Source organism: Sitophilus oryzae, unplaced genomic scaffold, assembly GCF_002938485.1.
Source record: "Sitophilus oryzae breed Bouriz unplaced genomic scaffold, Soryzae_2.0 scaffold_1494_pilon_pilon, whole genome shotgun sequence".
In the NCBI taxonomy this organism is placed as follows: Eukaryota; Metazoa; Arthropoda; class Insecta; order Coleoptera; family Curculionidae; genus Sitophilus; species Sitophilus oryzae.
In genome coordinates, this window is record NW_022146163.1 from 3,940,192 (window position 1) to 3,958,815 (window position 18,624).

The 18,624-nt window shown below is 31.4% G+C and overlaps 1 protein-coding gene across 1 annotated transcript in view; it reads left to right on the plus strand.

The window, feature by feature from the left end:
* The window catches only part of LOC115877521, a 90,497-nt gene that overhangs the window by 26,625 nt on the left and 45,248 nt on the right, over positions 1–18,624 (plus strand). Inside the window, exon 2 of the mRNA XM_030893734.1 lies at positions 14,084–14,216. Within this exon, the coding sequence (XP_030749594.1) occupies positions 14,084–14,216 (133 nt within the window). The remainder of the gene's footprint in view (positions 1–14,083; positions 14,217–18,624) is intronic.

Genomic DNA, 18,624 nt, shown 5'->3' on the forward strand with positions numbered 1-18,624 from the left:
TGTAATGCAGCATCTCTTCCGGATAAAAATCATTTATGAGTGGAGGCAAGACATCACTACTACTATTATTATTTTGCAAAAGCCTCGACCTCTTTCTATAAAATGTAGATGAATGTCTAAATGCCTTTTTAGTGTTTTTTTAGGCATAATAAAAAAATTAAGTTTGTTTACAAAAACTTTTTATTAGGTTGTGTTCATGATGTTCATTAGGTCGCAAATACTACTTAATGGGTTGTATTTACGGACGTAAATAGAGATACGTAAATTAAGTTATAAATATGAACATAAAATACAACAAAATATAATTGGACGTTACTTTAGGGATTATCAGTGAGACGTATCCTATTCGGACAATGGGTAGACGTCGGGCTAGTTCAAGTATATGCACGTCGTGCAAGCCAACCTGGGAACAACGTTGGGAAATTAATAAAAATGGTACGTTGTTATTTTGTACGTCGACAGATCGTTGGATTTACCGACTCGGATCCAACGACGTCGCTTTTAATAGGAAAGCGACGTCACAGGTCGTATCACCAGCACCCGACTTAAATTTGCACAAAGTCTGACGTCGCTTCAGGTCAGATTTAGTTCGAAGTCCGATAGATGCTACTTGGATGTTTCACCGGAAATGACTACAACTTTTGATTTTTAAATGGCACCCTCCGTATTTTTTTTACTTTATTCGATAGAAAATAACTTTCTGAATCGAATGACATATCATATGTCAACTTTTGACATATTCGCTCAAAAACAACAGGGGTGAGCCACTCTCGAGACGCACCCGGTATAGATACCTTTATATTCCTTCTTTATTTTTTTATTCAAAGCATACGACAAACAACTAGCTAAAAATTGGGAGACGATCATGTGAAACAAAATGGCGGATATAAGATGAACGTCTTAGATAATAAACACGATAAAATCATACATAATTATTTTATACAAGTCTAATTTATTATCATTATAATCTAGAAACATGCCCAATCGCCACAATTTACATAATCCCATTTTGAAATATCGTTTTCGTTTAAAACACGGACTTGTTTCATAATTTCGATTGTCACTTCGCTTTGTTGTTAAAAATCTTCGAAATCACATTTGAATGCAAACGGCATCCAATTTATTTCCTAACAAAGTCAGGAGTGTCACACGAAAATATATATTTTCTTGTATGCAGATTATCCGTATATAAATTGAGGTTATATGGAAATCACAATTTTTAAATCGATAAAGTTAGTATTAAGTTTCTACAAATATTTTAAAAGTCGACATACATAGGGATTCATTAGATACCAGGTGTTCTTCAAAAGTGGCTCACCCATTTAACTTTTTTAGTTTTTCAGATAAAAAAATGAGATTTGGTATGTTAGTATATGATAAAAATTGTGACTGATTGACGTATTCAATTATTTTCGATCACTTCCTGTTTCACCGGATATGATTACTAACTTTTGATTTTTAAACGGTACCCTCGCTATTTTTTTAATTTATTATTATACAGCCTACTTATTATTAGCCTTTATTATTATATAGCACTACTAGATTGAAATTTGAAATACTATTTTTTTAAGCAAAGATGTCAAAAAAGTTGATATACCGGGTGCGTCTCAAAAGTGGCTCACCTTTATAACTTTGTATATTTTCAGATAAAAAAAAACGAGATTTGGTATGTTTGTTTGACATCAATTAGGATTGATTGACGTATTCAATTGTTTTCGGTCACTTCATGTTTCACCGGAAATGACTACAACTTTTGAATTTTAAATGGCACCCTCGGTATTTTTTTTTATTTTATTCGATAGGAAATGACACTCCAAATAAAATGACATCATATGTCAGCCTTTGACACTCTGACTTAAAAAAAATCGTATTTTTGAATTTCAATTTTCAATCTAGAGTGCCATGGCTGTGTTAAAAAACACTAATTTTTAATCAAGGAGCCTTGGAAAAATAGATTTGATCGTATAATGTTTTTAGTGTCTTATCCTGGCCGGTTAAAAGATGCACAAATCGTCTTTTTAATTATATCTCAATTTTTTCAAATGGAACGATGGTGCCCATTACCATATTTGGAAAAAGCATTTTTTTACGAATAATTTGGTACCGCACTCTTGGTATTTCGAGTCAAATTGTCTTTATGAGCCGCATGTTAGAATTTTAAATAAACCATATGCAAAAATGTCAAAGGTTGACATATGATATGTCATTCCATTCAGAGTGCCATTTTTTATCGAATAAAGTAAAAAAATGTCGAGGGTGTCATTTAAAAATCAGAAATTGTAGTCATTTCCGGTGAAACAGGAAATTACCAAAAACCATTGAATACGTCAATCAATCCTAATTTATGTCATATACTTACATACTAAATCTCGTTTTTTTTATCTGAAAAAATAAAAGAGTTATATGGGCGAGCCACTTTTCAAACGCACCCGGTATAACTTATTCTATTCAGAATGTCATTTTCTATCAAATAAAGTAAAATCATACAAAAAGTACCATTTTAAACCCAAAAGTTGAAGTCATTTCCAGTGAAACAGTGGCTAGTGGATTATAATAGTGGATAATAACAATGGCTAGTGGATAAATAATTAGATTATAACTTATTACTATCCAACAAATATCTCATTAAGCATTTTTATCATATTCGTATTCTAGAGATTAATTTATGTAATTTGTTGTGCTGTCTACACCTCATTATAGTACCTACGATTAGTGTCCCCGAAATACATTTTGTAATTTTAATTTTTTAAATAAATTAATAGAAAATACAATTTGACATTCCCAAAATCGTAGGTTGACAAGAATATAGGTTTTGCATTGTTCTGTTTCATTTTAAAAATAGATGCAGGTTTTCTTAAATTAGTTAAAATCGGCTTGTTCAAAATTTTCAAAATTTGAACGTATATTCGTCATATGCAGACCTTTAAAAAATTTAATTACGACTTCGCTGTAAAATCAACAGGGGGGCCAAGATTTGGACAGTTTAAAATTTGCATGGAATTTCCTGTTACCAGCGCCGCGCCAATGTACCACCCGGTATATTAGTCGAAGTAATTTTCGGTGGAAGGTGGAACACCCTGTTAACACAAACTTAACACACACGTAGTGATTCTGTTTCTCTTTTCTGTGTCAAATGTCACTGATTTTTTTAAGCTGAGTATAAAACCAAAATAGAAATTGTAATAAAATTAATACTGTTGCTCAGTGAGGCATTGAGCTAAGCACGATTTTGTCGATTATGCGTTCATTGCCTCATCTACGTGATTTGTTCTATGCATGAAATCTTTTCATCTTGACAATTGTTGCTTAAATTTACCTTCAACGAGCTGCTGGATATTTGCATCGATATGAAGCAAACGATGCGTTTAAAATTTCAAGGAAACAATCCCCTGTAAACATAAATAATTCACATACATACCTACTATAAAAAATACATATACAGAATTATCTTGTGTATTGAAAAGTGGGGATACTTATAGATCTATTGTGTGTTCCCCTTTCTTGAGTTATAACGAGTTATAACTCATCATACAGTCTCAGGGCTTTAACAAAAGCCAGTATCTGAGACGGCTCCACAGAGGCCAGCTCACCTTCTTCGACATCAGCCGTACCAAAGTTCATGGCACGAATGGTCGTCGTCTCGGCGCACTCAGTGATAAGGTGGTCTGGTGTTTCCCATTTTCCCCACAGAATCTGCATTCGCTGTTGCTTCTCAGCTTCAGCCTACTGAGGAGACAGTGTCCTGTTAGAAACCCCGTGACAATCCGAAGATTGTTTTTACTTAAATCAAGGAAAACCTTTGATTTTTCTCGGTCGTAAGTTCTGAGGAACTTCTTCGAGTGTCTTAGACCGTTGGAGTACACCTATTCCAAGTTACGGATGGAGTCTTTCAGATTCTTCAGTTCCGCTTTCAGTTTGTTCCCGTTTGGAACACAGAACGGTTCTGGTCCAGTTAGTGGAGTGTTCGTTCCTTTCCTAGCTAGATCATTTGCTTTTTCATTGCCTTCTATCCCTTGGTGAGCAAGCACCCACAGTAGGAGGACTTTATTTTCTTTGCCTAATTTGTTGAGCTTCTCTAGGCATTCTCTGATCAACTTCGAATTGATGGTTACTGAGTTGATCGCGTTAAGTGCTGCTTGACTATCGGATAGGATGGCAATTTCCTGTTTTTGATAGTTCCTATCTAAGATAAATTGTACGCATCTTTGGATAGCGTAAATTTCTGCCTGAAGGATAGGGGTAGGTGCCCATTGGTTCGGAGTATTTAGTTTTCGGCCCAAATACTCCTATCCCTGTCCCTGCTTTGTTTTTGGAAGCATCAGTATACCACGTTATGGTATGGTCTTTTATATGCTGAGTAAGCGTTTCTTTCTTCCAATCCTTTTTATTACTCAATACTACAGTTATAATACTACATATTTTTTCTGAAACTAGGGAATTTTGAAAAAGTACAAACTGAATTAACTGAAAGTTATTAAAAAATGTTTTTCCTCCTGTAATGATTGGGGACATACTACCAGGTGTAAGCGCATACTTATAGAAATATAAGTAATTATCGTAAAAGAAGATGTTATAGAATACAATTCAAAACATCTTAATGCCGTAGATCTCATCATAACACCAGGTGATCAATCAGCAATAAACACTGTTTTCTCTTATTTATTTACGAGCTTTCAAATAAATTTAATTTCTTCAATTTAGTAGCTAACATTGTAACAGACCAATGACATTGTAACAGACGGTTTACCAATGTTCTTAAAAACAAACAAAATACAGGGTGGTCCGAATTGTATTTCGAAAACTTCGGCAGCATATTTTGCAGATAAAAGTAAATAAAAAGTTTGTATACCGGGTGCATCTCAAAAGTAGCTCACCCCTATAACTTTTTTATTTTTTCAGATAAAAAATGAGTTTTGGTATGTTAGTATATGACATAAATTTGGATTGATTGGCGTATTCAATTGTTTTCTGTCACTTCCTGTTTCACCGAAAACGACTACAACTTTTGATTTTTAAATAGCACCCACGGCATTTTTTTTTACTTTATTCGATAGAAAATGACACTCTAAATAGAATGACGTATCATATGTCAACTTTTAAAATATTCGCTCAAAAACAAATTGTATTTTAAATTTTAATCTAGAGTGCCATGGCTGTGTTAAAAACACTAATTTTTAATCAAGGAGCCTTGGAAAAATAGATTTGATCGTCTAATGTTTTTAGTGTCTTGTCCTGGCCGGTTAAAAGATGCCCAAATCGTATTTTTGATCATATCTCAATTTTTTTAAATGGAACGAGGGTGGCTCATTAGCATATGTCGAAAAAGCATTTTTTTACGAATAATTTGATACCACACACTTGGTATTTCGAGTCAAATTGTCATTATGAAGCGCATGTTAAAATTTCAAATAAACCATATGCGAAAATGTCAAAAGTTGACATGTGATACGTCATTCTATTCAGAGTGTCATTTTCTATCGAATAAAGTAAAAAAATACTGAGGGTGCCATTTAAAAATCAAAAGTTGTAGTAATTTCCGGGGGAAAACCGGAAGTGGCTGAAAACAATTAAATATGTCAATCAATCCCAATTTATGTCATATATTAACATACCAAATCTAGTTGTTTTTTCTGGAAAAATATAAAAGTTATAGGGGTGAGCCACTTTTGAGACGCACCCGGTATATGTATGTCCTAAAATGCTTAGTTTCGGAGATACAGGGTGTAGAATTTCCATTTTTATTTCGATTTTTTCCAAATAATTTCTAGAGATAAAAATAAAACAAAAACTTCTTATGAACATATGTCCTAAAATGCTTCCTGGAGAAGTTACAGCTCTCGAAAGAATAAATAAAAATAATATACAGGGTTGTCCGAACTCTATTCCCCAAACTTCAGTAGCATGTTCTGTTGATAAAAATAAGTAAAAAAACCCTGTATATTATTTTTATTTAACCTTTCGAGGGCTGTAACTTCTTCAGGAAGCATTTTAGGACATATTTGTGTTTATAGGAAGTTTTTGTTTTATTTTTATCTCTAGAATCACCTACCGAATTTAGATACACTATCTTTTGACACTCTGTATAATCATTATTATTTGCCTTGTCTTATATTTACATATCAATCAATCGTATAAAATTCACCCACTCTGTTTAATATTTGCATCAAAATATTGTAAATATGTATAGAAAGTAAAAAGGTACGAATAAAGATGTTAAAGACCCTGCTGCATAAATATAGTAATTTCCTTTTCTGTTGTTTGAACGTTTATTCTATGCTATTAAAGCTGTGCAAATAATGTGATAGGCCACATAAGACATTCGAATATAAAAACAGAAACCCAAGAAAGAAACCACAACGTTAATGTTTATATCCCGTACCATATGTAATCTTGTAGGTACTCATATGCCATTTCACTTGAACTTTACCGAAATAGGTAAAAAAGTTGGTACATCTACTATGGCGAAACCTGATAAATTAATACCTTAAGAAATATAATATCTTCTATAAAAAACATTTATTAAAAAGCAAAAATTTGGTTTCTTGTAAAGATCACATGAAGTTGCAACGTTGCGTTAACATTTGGCATTTTCAAAAATATTTTAATAAATGTCATAACTTTATTCGCTTTTTACAAAAATATTTTTCTATCTATCTAGACAATAATTATCTAACTATTTGCAATAGTTTAATGGAATTCTTACAAGGTTAGCTGGAACGGTTAAGCATATTTTAACAAAGAAGCAAGAATATATTTTATAGGGATGAGATTCTAATTCTTTCAAAATAACGTACTGTTTAGACAATAACAAAGAATTAGAATCCACAGAAAGAACTTGAGATGAACCGCCTATTTAAAAATAGACATATTTCTTTAAATCTAAAATATTCAGTTTTAAGACACTCTGTATACATAAATAAAATTATTGATTTTTAAAATATTATTCGCAAAAGTAGGGAGAAGGAAAGAGGCGACGACCAGAGATGATAGTTGTAAGATATTAGCTTTGAGACTACGATTCGAGACGCATTTATGTTATTTTTGGTTCTTGAGTTTTGTGACAAAGAATGTTATTAAAGGTAAAATAAATATTTTCTCATTATTTAACTAATGTTAACTAAAGGATATATTTTATTTTTCTGTTCTAATATTCTGTATTAAAGTTTTTCCTTGTTTATTTCATCTGAGAATTATATCATATAACATGTGTATGTATTTAATGGAATCTATTTATGCTGTAAATAATTTCAGTTTAAAAGTAATCTAAATACAATAATGTGCTGTCCAGTCGTGTCGATGTTTGTGGTTCCGAGGTGAGAACAAGGGCCTTGTTGAATGTACTAATACTTTTCGACCGTGACTGGGCGAATATCTTAGCTCTCGCAGAGGGCAACTAAAAGCAATAAATATAATATTAAGATATTTACACCAAACATCCAACTTTAGCTTCGAGATCCGAAACCAGGACCTTAGTACCTGCAGGCGGCGACCTGTTAACTAACCAAACACTCTTCAGTTTTGAATGATATAAATGTGGCATGTTTTGAATGTATAAAACTACAAACCTTGGTATGAGGACAGCTTCTATATTATTATTATTTCTCTTTTATTGAAGTTAAGGACAGCATAGTTAGAGTCTCTGGAATAGTGATCATGGTTTTCTCTGCCGTGCTCTTTTACATGTGAATTCCAGGCAGAGTACGGCACTCTTTTCATTTCATTTAATAAAATAAGTAGGGCTATTTACAAATTTAGCGTTTTATTTACATAACCTATTCTCCTCAAATTTCCCAAAATATTGCTTTTGTCGAGGCGCATCCGAGGTAATCACAATAAAAAAATATTTAACACAACGTAGGTTCCTTTCTTTCATTTAAATTGTTTGTTATACAGTTGGCCAAAAATATTACCTTTTCAACTTTGTTGACGAATTTGGGTTGTTACACTACAAACTTGATAACCACCAGCCGTCCAGTGCTCTCCTGTAAAATTAGTAAAATGGCACTTATCATGTTTTTCCCCTGTACCCTTCAATTGATATACAACTTTAAGATAAGGCTTTGTGTTGTAAATAAACATGATCAAAAAAAAATGCCTCATGTTGGATAAACAGATCTATAGGGAGGAAGAATTATTGTGCCCATAGAACCAGGAATGCCCCAAAGACTAGAAGAGATAGTAGGCGTTACCCAGGTTGTCGTTTGTCGTATGGAAAATATATGCAAGATATTTGGAACAAGGAACTCTCAAGAACAGGCCTAGACAAAGTCATCAAACAGTCACAACTGAACACCAAGACCTGTGTGCTAAATTACTAGAAGAAATCCCAATGTTTCTCATCCAGAGCTACAAAGACAACTTCTTTCAGCTATAGATGTGAACGTTTCAGTTGACCCCTCGGTTGACCCCATAAGAAAAAGGCTTCATGCTTGAGGGTTGTACAGTAGGAGAGAGTTACGGGTCCCACAGTTATCTCGGCAAAATAAAATTGACCGGCTAAATTGATGCCTTCAACATCAAAACTGCGCAATTGAGAATTGGCAAAATGTTCTTTTTTCGGATGAGACCAAAATTGGTCTAAGATCAGATGACCATCGAGTTCGAGTTCTCAGAGCTGTAATGTTCTGGGAAGGTACAATACTGAGAGTAAAAACTTCATTGTTACCACTTCAACAAACTTTAACAGGTCGGAGGTATCTTGATTGTCTTGATTTAGTGCTAGAACCAATCGTTAGGCTTTGGAGAGCTGCAATTAGGGATAATTTTAATTTCAAGCACGATAATGCGCCTCCCCATATCATCAGAGCGGCTGGAGAATTTCTTGAAAAGGAAGGTGTCATAGTTTTGGACCGGCCCTGCATGTTCACCAGATCTAAACCCTATCGAACACTTGTGGAGACCAGCTTAAAAGAAGGGTTAGAGCTCGTCGAAACAATTCAGGAAATCTCGCGCAGCTTATTGATGCAACATTGGGTCGAGTGAATAAAAACTAAGATTTTGCTTTTAGTATTAAGTAAAAGCTTTAGCTTGTACTAGGTGGATTTAGCTTTTGCTAATAGCATTTGCTGAAATTGAAGTGAATAACCTTTTGCTTTTACTTACTAGCAAAAGCTAGATATTTTAAGTATTTACTTAAAAATGTTATTTGGTAAATCATTAAAAAAACATGTTTTTATACTGATAATGCCTATATTTATATTTTTATGACTTGAATGGTTCGCGACGTGCAAAAAACTACAAAAAGGCAATACAAACATAAGCATTTGCTAGGAAAATGTAAGTTTTAGCTTTTACTAAATGTTTATTCACACTGCTCATTAGCAGAGTAGGAAAACATACCCCATGACAACGTTGATAATTTAATAAGAAGCATTCCAGCGTGGATAAGGGCTAGAGGTGGCAACACGAATTATTAAAATTATCAGTTTTCTTTTTTGTTTGCTTCATCTACGTTACCGTAGATGGAGCTGAATTTTCTTTTTGTTTTTGCTTTTTGACAATTAAAATTTAAATCTCATTTTGTTCAACTCAAACTCAACTCAAAAAATGCTATTGTCTTTATTTTGGGAATTGATTAATTGTTTTATTGCTATATGGATTATTGTTCATTAAACGTTTTTGATAAGGACTGAGTTTTATTCATAAACCCAAAATGTTCATACGTCTCAAAAATTATGAAAAATAATACCGTATGAACGAATAAAAACGGCGTCAGCGATGGCTATGAAATGAAGATCCCTGTCATTTTATATGTAAAATTATATGGGAAATATCAGTCATTTCCCAGCCAACTGGACGCCGTTTTTTTTTCGATCATACGGTAGATGATTTCATATAAGTTTAATTGTATTTATCAAACAGTTTCTTATAAATTACATATATATTATGGATAATATTGTCATTAAACTATTGTAAATAAGTTTCTATAGAAAGTAAAGAATTGAAAATAAAGATGTTAAAAACTATTGCATAAAATATATTTCATAATGTAAAAGCTGTGCAAATATCGTGATAAAGCTACATAAGACATTAGAATATAAAAACAAACGTTGATGGTCACATCCTGTACCACAAAATCTTGTACTCATATCATTCCTCTCTAACTTTACTATAATAGGTAAAAAAATTGGTACATCTTGATTGTGATGAAATCCATTAGATATTAAGTTAGGAAATATAACATCTTCTATAAATAAAATAATAATAATTAAAAAGCAATAATTTCGTTTCTTGTGAAGATCACCAGAAGAGGCGACGTTGCGTTAAAATTTGGCCTTTTCAAAAATATTTCAATAAATTTTATAAATTCGTTCGCTTTAAGATTTTTCTATTTTAACAATTATCTAACTATTTGCAATAGTTTAATAGAACTCAAGGATAACACGAAAGGTTAAATATATTTAAGGAAAAACAAAGAATAAACTTTATGGAGAAGATATTTTTTAAATGATGCATTGCTTTTACAATCTTGTTACCTAATATTAATTTATGTTATAAGCGGTCGTTATTTTAATAACACAATGTGATGTTTTATTTGCATAAAATATTTTTATTTACTTATTTAAATACCATAAAGATATACATTAATATTGACAGCATTAACATAAAATCTATATAAACACGATTTATATCTTCATAAATAGACAATGTGGTATGATCAAGTGATTTGTAATAAAAATACCTTATAGTTATTAATGATACAAGTTCGATACGAATCATAATGAAACGTGTGTAACGTTAAGCCACGAGGCGTTAGCCGAGAAGAATTCATGTCATTATTCCATTTACGAAAACAAAGATATCACGAGATTTTTTTTTATAACGAAAGGGAATATTGAAGGAATACGAGCCCTAACAACTATATGTTGGGACAAGGTCTTTTTTTGCAATAAAAATAGTAATTTGTTAAAACGACTCAATTTATTTTGTTTATTATTCTAAATTCAAACATTACAATATGATCTAGACAATTTTACTATATTTTTATAACTTTGCAAACAAATCACTTTTGATAATAGCTTATTTTGACAAAATCAAGCCAAATTTGCTGACAACTATATATTGGGACAGCACAACAAGAAATTTGTTTAATACGGAGTTACATCACCTTTCGCCTTAACAACTGCCTGAACTCTTAATGGCATTGTATTTACCAAAGATTGGCACATTTGAGGAGAAAAATTATCCCAAATTTCCTGCAGTTTTGTCCGCAAATCAAAAATTGTTCGTTGAAGGTGGTTTCTTAAATACTGCTTCATTTTATGCCACACAGTTTCTACAACATTGAGGTCCGGACTACTTGAAGGATGGGATAGAACTTTTATATTATTATTACCGAACCAATTTTTAGTTGATCTTGCTGAACAGCACGATGCTCAATCTTGTTGGAAAATATAGTCTTCGTTTGGAAACAATTCTTGAGCACTAGGCAAAAGTGAGGTCTCAAGAATATGTTGATATTTTTGGGCGTTAACAGTGCCATCTATAAAATTTAATTTGCCCAAGCCTCTTGCTGACATGCAACCCCAAACCATAATCCCCTTAGGAAATTTAACAACCCTCTTTAAGCAATCTTTATGAAAGGTTTCTGCTTTATTTCGTATTATTCGTTTTCGATGATCTCCAACGCAAACATCAAATTTAGACTCATCGCTAAATATGAACTTATTTCAATCATTATGTGTCCACGATAATTTAGATTTTGCCCAAGTGTAGCGATTTTTCTTTTGAATTTCTGTCAGTAGCGGTTTTTTTTTGGCCTAAATATGAATTTGTATCAATAATCTTCAGGTAATTGATTATCCACACAAAATAAAGTTTATCTTGTAAAACCCCAGACCGCCTTTGTGGATATATTTTCGGTAACATTCTCTTGATATATTTAAACCAGTTACAGTATTCCATTTAACTGTTACTTCGCGAAGAGTACTTCTTCTCGCAGACTTGCAAATTTTTACTAAATTTCGTAAATCTCTCTGAGATACAACTTTTGGCCTTCCCGAATTTTTTTTCCCGTCTACATTGGCAGATTCGCTGTATTTTTTTTATTATATTAAAGACCGTGGTTTTTGGAATACTTCAGAAATCATCAGAAATTTTTCGAATTGTTTTTCTCGTACTGTATTGACGAATGATAATTTCGTGTAGTTTTTGATTTGTAGCTTTTCCACGGACCATTACTTTGGATTAAATTAACAAAATTGAAAATTAAAAAAATTAAAATTTCTTACAGTAAATCTCACTACTCAAAGTATCGAGTCACTTACAAGCTGTCAATGCTGAAGTAAACAGTTTGCGACATTTGTGACGTTTATAGCAAAGCCGCCTATGATGATATTAATTATTTAAAAATACTTGTCCCAACAGCAAATTTGTCCTTTTATGAACAAAATCCGCTACTGTAAATATAGATTGATTTACAAATCCATAAAAATATTGTCAAGTTGTTTAGGATATATGGCTATGTTTATATTTAAAAAATTAAACATATATTTTTTCGTCATTTTGAAAAACCAGCATATTCGATTTTTTGTGGGGTACAAAAATGGAAAATGCTTAATACATTTTTTAATACCAAACCAAACCAAACCCGTTGGCATTAATATTTTAGGGAAAATGCCGTATAAAATAGCATTGTTCCTAAGTCTTCCAAATCCACAACAATACACTGGACATTGTTTCCGTAGATCGTCTGCGTCGTTGCTTGCAGATTCAGGAGTGGATTTATTAACTGTTAAAAGATATGGTGGTTGGAGCTCTAACACAGTGGCAGAGAGCTATATAGAAAATTCCAAAGAAAATAAGAAAAAAGTGTCATGTAATATTTTGGCTAACATTTCTGGCAATGATGGGTCTTCAACAAGTTCAAGCACTCAGGAAATAAATTTACTTTCTAAAAATTCAACTCTTTTTTCTTTTTTTTTTACTTTTTTTGCTTGTTTCTTATTTTAAAATTTGCGTGTTATTATGAATTCATAATAGCACTAGTGCTATTATGAAAGCCATAATGGACATCCAAATGACAATGTTAAATGTGTCATAATGACATTGTCGTAGATTAATTACATAATGTAGTTAGAAGATTTCCTTGCACTGAAAATCTATGTGAAACATCACTCATTTCTTCACCATAATCACCATATTCTAGAAATATGTCTTCGAAATTTTGGATTAGAAATTAACCGATTTTAAATAAGTGACTGACAATTTCAGACATTTAATTATTGTCTATAAATTTCCTCCTATGATCTATAACAGGGACCAGCAATAGTGCATCGGGTATCTCTCTAGCCTGTAGGTCATATAATAAAAAAGTTAGAAATTTTGTGTAAGTGCAAACTTAAAGTATGTACTAGGATGGATTTCAGGAAAATATTTTAACTTCTACAGGGTGGCTCAAGGAAGTGTTAGTGGATTGGGATGATTTTTTAATATAACTCCTTGTATATTATTGCATTTCTGGCTTCCTTTTTGACCACTTTACAAAATCCTAAGATATATGTTAAATGTGTTTAGATAGTTTTAAAGATATTAATAAATAAACAAAAAATATATATTTTTCAGCCTTGCGTAAAAAAATCATTACAAATACAAGGACTGTCCTGTAATCAAAACTATATAATACCAAAGATTTACTAATCTAATACCCCAATCAATCCGTATTTATGCCATATATTAACACATCAAATCTCGTATTTTTTTCTAAAAAATTTTAGGGGTGCGCCCCACTTTTGGAAAATACCCATTATATGAAAAATGAGATGTAAATAAAAAAAACGTGAAAAAAATTTAAAACCGCAAGACCGCAAAAGTTTTGCATATTGGTCTTGGTCTTGCATATTGGTCGATATTGGCCTTGGTCTTGCAGATCTCCTGCAAGTCTTGGTATTGGACTTGCTTTTTGTGTAAAACCAACACAGTCTCTCAGAAATTACATGTTATTTCGAGGGTGTCGGTTGACTACTAATAACTAATAATATTATTAAGATTATATTAATATTAAACGAAACATGTAATTAATAATAATTTTATAATAAAAACAAATACTTAAAAAAAAATAATTGCTAATTTTTCTCTATTTCAGATGAAATTAGCTTGTGCGGCGCTGTGCGTTGTGATAGCCGTAGTTGCCACACCAGTCCTCAGTCAAAATAGACCAGTGTCGAACAGGCCGGGACGTTTCCTTTCACTGCCAAATCCACAAAAATGTGCTAGCCGTAAGTACCATTCTTCGTACCAAAATTAATTATCAGCACCTACCCCAAAAAGTTGCTACTACAACACGATTCTAATAGCACAGTTTGGTAGTTGTTGGTCGCTCCGTACGATCAAATGAAAATTGGTTCATCATTCTTACTACTCTGAGGCTATGGCAATAAACACAGAACAGGGTTGTTCACCACATACGACACGGAGTATTGTAGCTAAACGATGAAATTTTTACAAATTGTAAGTTTTGAGTTCGATGAAGGACTATTAGAGGTACAATTTAAAAATAATTTTACAAGATACAGAGTGTCCCAAATAAGTAAAAAATATCAAAGTTGTATTTTTTTAAATGGAACACCCTGTATATTATTACAGTTTTAGTTTCTACGATTAAAATAAAGGTAAATTTGATTAAGATTTATTATACTTAAACCTTACCGTTTTTGAAATATTTTCAATTTTGTAAAATTGCAGTAAAAATTTTAAGGCTTCATTTCTCCAAGGGTATCAAAGTTTTTAATACTAAATATTTACTGAAGTTTATTTACTGATCAGTTATTGTGTTGCAATAATAAAAATAATACTACCTTATACAGAGTGTCTAAAAATTTATTTTAAATAATTATTAGCTTCAAACGGCAATAAGTTGTTTAATTTAAATGGAACACTCACGTATGGAACACGTATATTTTACGAGAATCAGATGCACAATTTAATTGTCTATCAAATTATATTATACCATTTTTTACCTATCCCTTTAAGTTTCCGTAGAAAATGCATTTTCTTGTAATTTAGAACTTATTTATCAATATACCCATGGACTATTGACATTTTAGATTATTTTTAAAGATGTACCAAATTTTTAAAGGTACAGATACTAATATTGTCGATATAATTCGTTTATTTCATTAAAAAATAAAAAAACTGTTTAAATATTTGTTAAAGAGGACCAATTAATATGATTCCAGTATTCAAACTACATTAACTGACTGTTTGCGTTGATTAATAATAATTGCTCCAAATACTAAAAAACTGAATTTTGTATGGGCATTAGACAGTGTGATAAAAAGTAACACCTTAAAAATGATATTTCATTTTTTAATAAATGCTTATTTATAACAACAAAGACTTTAATTTGATAACTTATTATTATATTGATTTCTGACTCAAAAATCCACATTTATTTATAATAATTTATTAACGAACACAATTAAGTATGCCATTAATTAGTATATGGGCGGAAATAATGGTGTTATATTTAATTTTAATGGTATACTCTTTTATAAAGATTTAAATAGTTTTCTTTTTGCATACAAATGGGCTAGTAATATTATCGTTTTGCTAAAAACGATAATATTACTAGTCTGTACATTTTGTACATTTGTTGCTTTAAAAACAATCTAAAATGTCAATATTCCATGGATATATTGATAAATGAGGTCTAAATTATAAGAAAATGCATTTTCTACGAAAACTTGAAGGGATAGGTAAAAAATGGTATAATACAATTTAATAGACAATTTAATTGTGCATCTGATTCTCCTAAAATATACAGGGCATTCCATTTAAATTAAAGAAGTTATTGCCGTTTGAAGCTAATAATTATTTAAAATAAATTTTTAGACACTCTGTATAAGGTAGTATTATTTTTATTATTGCAACACAATAACTGATCAGTAAATAAACTTCAGTAAATATTTAGTATTAAAAACTTTGATACCCTTGGAGAAATGAAGCCTTAAAATTTTTACTGCAATTTTACAAAATTGAAAATATTTCAAAAACGGTAAGGTTTAAGTATAATAAACCTTAATCAAATTTACCTTTATTTTAATCGTAGAAACTAAAAATGTAATAATATACAGGGTGTTTCATTTAAAAAAATACAACTTTGATATTTTTTATTTATTTGGGACACTCTGTATCTTGTAAAAATATTTTTAAATTGTAGCTCTAATAGTCCTTCAACGAACCCCAAACTTACAATTTGTAAAAATCTCATCGTTTAGCTACAATACTCCGTGTATATGTGGTGAACAACCCTGTATATGTTTTACACGACTTTCGGGCAATAAATATCAAAGTGTTGGGTAAGACGAGATAATTATTATGGATTTATTAAAAGCGAAGTGAAGAAAACACGATCTACAATAATTCAAACGTGAGAAAGTGAAAATATTCGATGTTACAAATTACAGTGATGCGTGTTATTCGAACAGAACATACTGTATATCTGTATGTTTGTATCGGTAATTAGATAGATGATGCTGAAAAATTATACACCTGCATTCCTGGTGTGTGATTGAAAATACTATTCTTAGTAAAATATATCGTGATGCTTGTTAAAGTTCAATATTATTTTGTAAATCGTTGCGTTTTTCAGTTTTATATTAAATATAGAAATAGTTTAATTATTAACAAAATAGAGACGTACACTGTTAGCATTTTATTTTATGAGTTATTTGTATAAACTCTATTTTTTCAGTGGGACATACTGTATATTAAGCGTATATTGGATAGCAAGATAGCGTATTGTGTACTGATTTCAAAAATATACCTATCACATATGTAGGTACACCTTTGCTTTTACATATCGTCCCGTTGCTGCCAAAAGCCACTAACTTACTTTTTATTACTTCCGAGAAAAATGCGTCTAAAGATGAATTGCATTGCATAAAGATGTTATAGTTAGTAACTATTCGGTATTAAAATAAAACATAAATAGCCAGAAATCGTTGTTAATGACTTTTGCAATCGATTCTCCGATTCAAAACATAGTTAATGATTGAATTTGGTTGTTCGGAAAAATGTTAGTGAGTTTTGACAGCAATAGGACGATATGTTTATAGAAATTCGATGTAAATACACTATTTTTAATATGTTAAATGGTTTGACCTGATTTTTAATAAAGAAGTAAAAATATGGTTCATATGAAATAAACTTTTAGTTACGTCATCATTTTAGAACATCTTTTAGTACGAAGTATACAAGATATCTTAATAGTCGTAAAAAGCGGTAGTAATGGCTCTTTCTATCCCTTAAGTGCTGTTAAGATGGTGAGTTTTGTTGTGACCTAAATAATATGAGTTTTGTTTGTGACCTAAATAATAATTGTTTTTATATTTATAATTAATTTATTTTTGTTTCCTAAAATATTTTGATTAAAAAAAATTCGAGGTCCGAATTGTATTCGGGAAACTTCGGCAGCATATTCTGCAGATAAAAATAAGTAAAAAAGCTCCTATAAATGTATGTCCTAAAATGCTTAATTTCGGAGATACAGGGTATAGAAATTTCATTTTTTATTCAATTTTTTCTAAATAATTTCTGTCTAACGTCGATATTTGAATGAAAATTAGTGTTTGGACTTTTTTGACACGAGAAATTTGATTTTGATGTCAATGTCAATATGCCTCCTACTTCTAAAAAGCGCCACCTACATATTTTTTAACTGGTTTGAAGAGTAATAACTTTTCGTCCGTACAAATTTTTCAGTCCTTTTTAAAATGTCACTGCCCCTAAAGTATAGTTCCTAGGCCCACTCTGCCACTTAAAATGTTACTCTATAAGGAATAGTCACTTTGAAGTATATTTCGAGAGTGACCGGTTACTCTACCTATCATAAAAGTGGAAAATAAACATCCCGATTGAAAGTAGCAAATATGTAATTTAAAGAACTGGCTGGAACTACCCGAATCTTCGAATATGACACCATAAAAGACCAAAAACTTTATAGTAACTTTTCAAAGTAGGGGTTACCAACAAGTGCTACCATAATGCCTCCATTAAGTTTTTGTTACTTTATAGTAACAATTTAAGTTACGGGGTAGTCGCGGCTACGATACCTAGTTACTTCTAATTTATAGTAGCATCGAAAGTAGCAAAATAGTTACTGCTACCTTCCTAGGTCACTAAAAAGTAGCCGTCGCTCATCCATTGCCACTAAAAAGTCACGGGGGTCAAAAACGGCTATTTTATAGTGACCGTAACTTAACATACCCTAATAAATGTAATTGCCTCAGATTGCATCGTGTGTTGCTCTGTTTTAGTGTTTTCTTTTACTTGCTTTTAAGCTTTATTAATATTTTGTAAAATCCCTAAGGTGAATAAAAAGAAATTTAGACATTCTAGTACTTTCTACCGAAGAATTAAACAAAAGGAATCACTGCGAGCCGATGCATCAACATCAGAAACAAAGACTACGTCTTTCTATAATCCTACTGATGAACATCATAAATCAGGTAGTGACTGAGACATTTTTGAAGCTGTTTCTGTAGATGAGTGTAGTGTTAGTTAATCAGAAACTGAATCTCAGAGGAGAACTAATTTGAGAACCAACAATATAAAACAAGAGCTAAAAGAGTGAGCGTTAAAATGCTCTATACCTCATGTAGCTCTGAATAATATAGAAACACT